Here is a 3,833-nt window from a genome sequence, read left to right as displayed (position 1 = left end):
CATCAATCAGACGCAACACCAGGCAGACAATGACATTGCGACATGCTAATAATCCCGGACATGGTCATCATATACACACAATCTCAACTTTCAATGCACCAAGTTGTCTGTTTATCAAGTTAGTATTTACAGCATGCTTCTTAAGTCAGAACTCTGAAGCAATGTACTAATATGGAATATAGAAGCTCAAAGAGGATTAGAGACATTCCGAGCATGCAGTATATTGCAAATAACTTAGAATTCAAACTTCATTTTTGCAGTATAAACTTCAGTACAAATCACAGTACGTCGGTTGAGGCACAATAATAAAGTGCTTATGAAATCTAAGACTTTTGAGTTCAGAATACATTACTGACCGACATATTTACACAGATTAGGGTAGTGGTAGTAAAATAAAACCCTTGATCACAGACAACATTCATGGGATAAATTCATCTTAAAGATTAGGATTAGTAGTATGGGCAGCAGTGACAGTAGAGACCATGGCATCAACTCCACATATATTGTGACCCCTGCAGATCTTGTAATATCCGTGCTCTCCCCAGTTCTCTCCCCACGAATTCTTGATGATCCAGTAAGGCTTTTCCTTAAGACGGATAGGGGCAAAGCCAGCAGAACCATAACCCACCAGGAGGACACCATGATCCTGATGCTTGAAGCAAAGTAATGGGCATGAAACTCCTCCAATGTATGTCTGCATCCAAGCAGCGTTGATCCCCACTGCATTTTACACAATAAAGAACAGAGTAAGTCTCTTGTCTACTCTCTCATTCACTCTGGCTAAAAACACTTCAACTTAAGTCTTTAGTTTATGATAGCTACATTACCTGCAAGGGGACCATGTTTAACCAGGTTAGCAGCAATTTGGTCTTCATCAAGACCAATAACACTGAAGTTAGATACAGAGGCGGCAATTTTGCTCTTGTCAAAGTGGCATTTGCCATCCTTGCCAGTGTAAGGATAATCTTTCTCCCGTTGGAGACCTCCAGCTTTCAGGGTATACTCAAAGGCACTAGTCATGAGACCACCGTTGCAACCTGCATCACAAGAACTTTTTTCCTCCGCATCACACTGCAAAAGAGAAAATTTTGATTTAAGATTAACAGGGTAAAATAAATATGTATGTATTAAGCTAAAGAAAAAGCAATAATAACATCCGCGCAGTCAGCAGCAAAGGTTATTGTCTCTGCTCAGTCTCAACTCAGTTCCCTTGCTGGTTTTATTTCTCTTTCTAAGTTGCTCCTATGAAAATGGAAAACCATCTCGCAACCCCACTAGTACAGACACGCAAAAAAGTTCTAATCTTTAATCCTTTCCCACAGAATGAAAACCCAAAAGGTTACTCTTTGACGCAGATAACTAGCTTTGGCAAAGGAGCCTTAGCGATACAGAGTTCGGTGCAACGATTTGCCCATTAATATGATTTGTTTCAAGAAAATTAACCCAACTATTTGGGATCGAGTATAACAGATTGAGGCTGTTTCAAGAAAATAAGAAACCATTGTAAACAAAGAAATTAGAACAATCCTATTGGCTTTTGTCTTACGCTCCCCAGCCCCCATAGCATAGATCCCAAAAAAGTGTAAATTTTAATCCTTTTGCAAAGAATGAAACCTAATTTGTAAAACCTTGCCAACAGATAACTAGTTTTGACAAGAAACCTCAATGACGTAATTCAAACCTAATCAGCAAACCCTTTCAAACAACTAGCTTTGACAAGAAACCTTAATTATATAATTCAAACCTAATCAGCAAACCCTTCCAAACAACTAGCTTTGACAAGAAACCTCAATGGTTTATACAGAGCTAAGCATATGATCTAAGCAACATCACCAATATGTTAAGCAACACCAGCAAAACATCATTAATCTCATTCAAACATAGATAATAAAGACTAAAGAATATTGAACTAATCAAATTTAAAAAAGTCAACGCCAAGAAAAAAACTAACCTCATGGTCACAGTCAACAAGCTGCTGTTCACTAAGGCTCACTAGCTCCCCAGTTGCCAAAAAGTGAGCTCCTTCCACCGCTCCTGTCGTACTGAACGACCAGCAAGAACCACATGAACCCTATCATAGTCAAAGCCATCCACCAATAAATACAAATTAATCAACAAAAAATACAAGTGGATAATCAATTAATCAAAAACAATAACAACAACAACATACTCAGTGTAATTCCACAAGTGGGATCTGAGGAATCAATTAATCACATAAACAAATATATCTAACCCCTCTGTCATGTCCCAATTTAACTTTTCTTTTTGATTTGTCCTTTAAAAAAAAAAAAAAGTCTCAATTCAAACATCTTACCTGTCAAGTTTATAATCACAAGATTCAAAGACATCTTTTACATCGCATACATCTTTAATTTAGAACCACAAGATTCAAAAGTATTTCTTCATTTAACTCTGTGCCTAGCAAGTCAAACTAAGATAGTAATACGAAAATACAAGTGGATAATCACATATCCAAACACTATATTTATGTAAGGGTGTTTGAGGGCTATTTGTGTTGCTATAAAAGCATCTCAAAGTTAACTTATTACTAACAAATATAGAAAGATGTCATGTTTTTAGACGGACTAAAAAGGAAAAAAGCGTCACCTGATTTTTGACGCCGGTGACGGCGCCTTTTTCACGCCAATCAAAATCAGACGGTAGATCAGAAGTGGGTAAGATGGGAGCTTTCTCAGCGTTAAGCTTAGGCTTAGGTTTGTACAGTCCAAGGTAAGTCCTTCGAAACTCGGATGGAGTCAGATCAGAGAACTTGGTAACACCATGCTCAGCTGAAGGGTCAAGCAACTGGTGTCTCCTCGCACGTCGTAAGTTAGCACTAAACACCTTAAATCTATGGTCATGTTCTTCTTGTGTAGCATAGATCTTATTAAACTTAGATTTAAACAGTGAAAAGTGATGCTCTGCGTTTAAGACATGGTTGTCGTTGGTTTCGGAAACGACTTGTTGGATTAATGGATCCTCATCGGAGAAGGAAAAAGCCGATGAGATGAGTGTGAAGGAGAGAAGAGATAAGAGAAAGAGATGAGCCATTTGAAGAAACGATAAAATGGAGTGAAGAGGAACAAGAAGTGGATATTTTTTCTTTGTCCTCGTTTAGCTAGTTGAGTTTATATTGGCTCCGAGAAGATGGTAGGTATGTAAATTAGCCGTTCTGATTCTGACACGTGTACGTTTATTCCTAATGTTACGTGTGCGCACTGGTAATCCATTATCTTATTTAAGGGTCAATTTCACTATTCATCCTTGTATTATGGTGTAATTACGGATAGATCCTCTATATTTTAAAATCAAATATTTATAGTCCCTATTATGAAAATCCTACACTTATAGCTCCTGCGATGTTATTTCTATTTTTCTAAAACGTTTAAACCTTTTATATAATGAGAATCTTAAACAAATGAAGCTTCAACTAACTAAGTATATTTAGGATAATTTTGAAGAGAAATTATTATAATTAATTAAAATACAAAGAACTTACATTAAAGTCTAAGAAAGTTAATACTGATAATTGGTATATCTTATTAAATAATTTGTGTTAATTTCCAATTTATGAGTTCCAAAAGATAAATATTTTACAAGACAAGAATGTTTAATCTTTTCAAAAATTAAAGAATATGTAGTGTAGAATTTTTCACATAATAAGAGGTATAAGTATTTAATTTGAAAATACAGGGTCTATCTCTAACTAAATTACACTCATAGTCGGTTTAATTAAACCCTCTTATTTATTACTCCACTATTTCTGCAAGGACGCAGATAACAACAAAAGAGAGGTTGCTTCCGTCGGTCGCCAATAAGTTAGAGGGGGTGTA

The 3,833-nt window shown here is 36.2% G+C and overlaps 1 protein-coding gene across 1 annotated transcript; it reads right to left on the bottom strand.

Annotated features, from left to right (window-relative positions):
• Window positions 1-221: 221 nt before the first annotated feature.
• On the bottom strand, window positions 222-3,108 carry LOC132625666 (probable cysteine protease RD19C). Its single transcript, XM_060340277.1, has 4 exons — window positions 2,608-3,108; window positions 1,952-2,071; window positions 828-1,071; window positions 222-720 (listed from the first exon to the last, which is right to left on the bottom strand). Exons 1-4 carry the CDS (start codon window positions 3,049-3,051, stop codon window positions 437-439), a joined length of 1,092 nt encoding a protein of 363 aa, XP_060196260.1. The 5' UTR covers window positions 3,052-3,108; the 3' UTR covers window positions 222-436.
• Between the last annotated feature and the right edge of the window lie 725 nt (window positions 3,109-3,833).

This window comes from Lycium barbarum, unplaced genomic scaffold (assembly GCF_019175385.1).
Source record: "Lycium barbarum isolate Lr01 unplaced genomic scaffold, ASM1917538v2 unchr_scaffold_26, whole genome shotgun sequence".
NCBI lineage: Eukaryota > Viridiplantae > Streptophyta > Magnoliopsida > Solanales > Solanaceae > Lycium > Lycium barbarum.
Note: the sequence above shows the minus strand (reverse complement) of the source record. Positions and strands in the feature narration are given on the sequence as shown.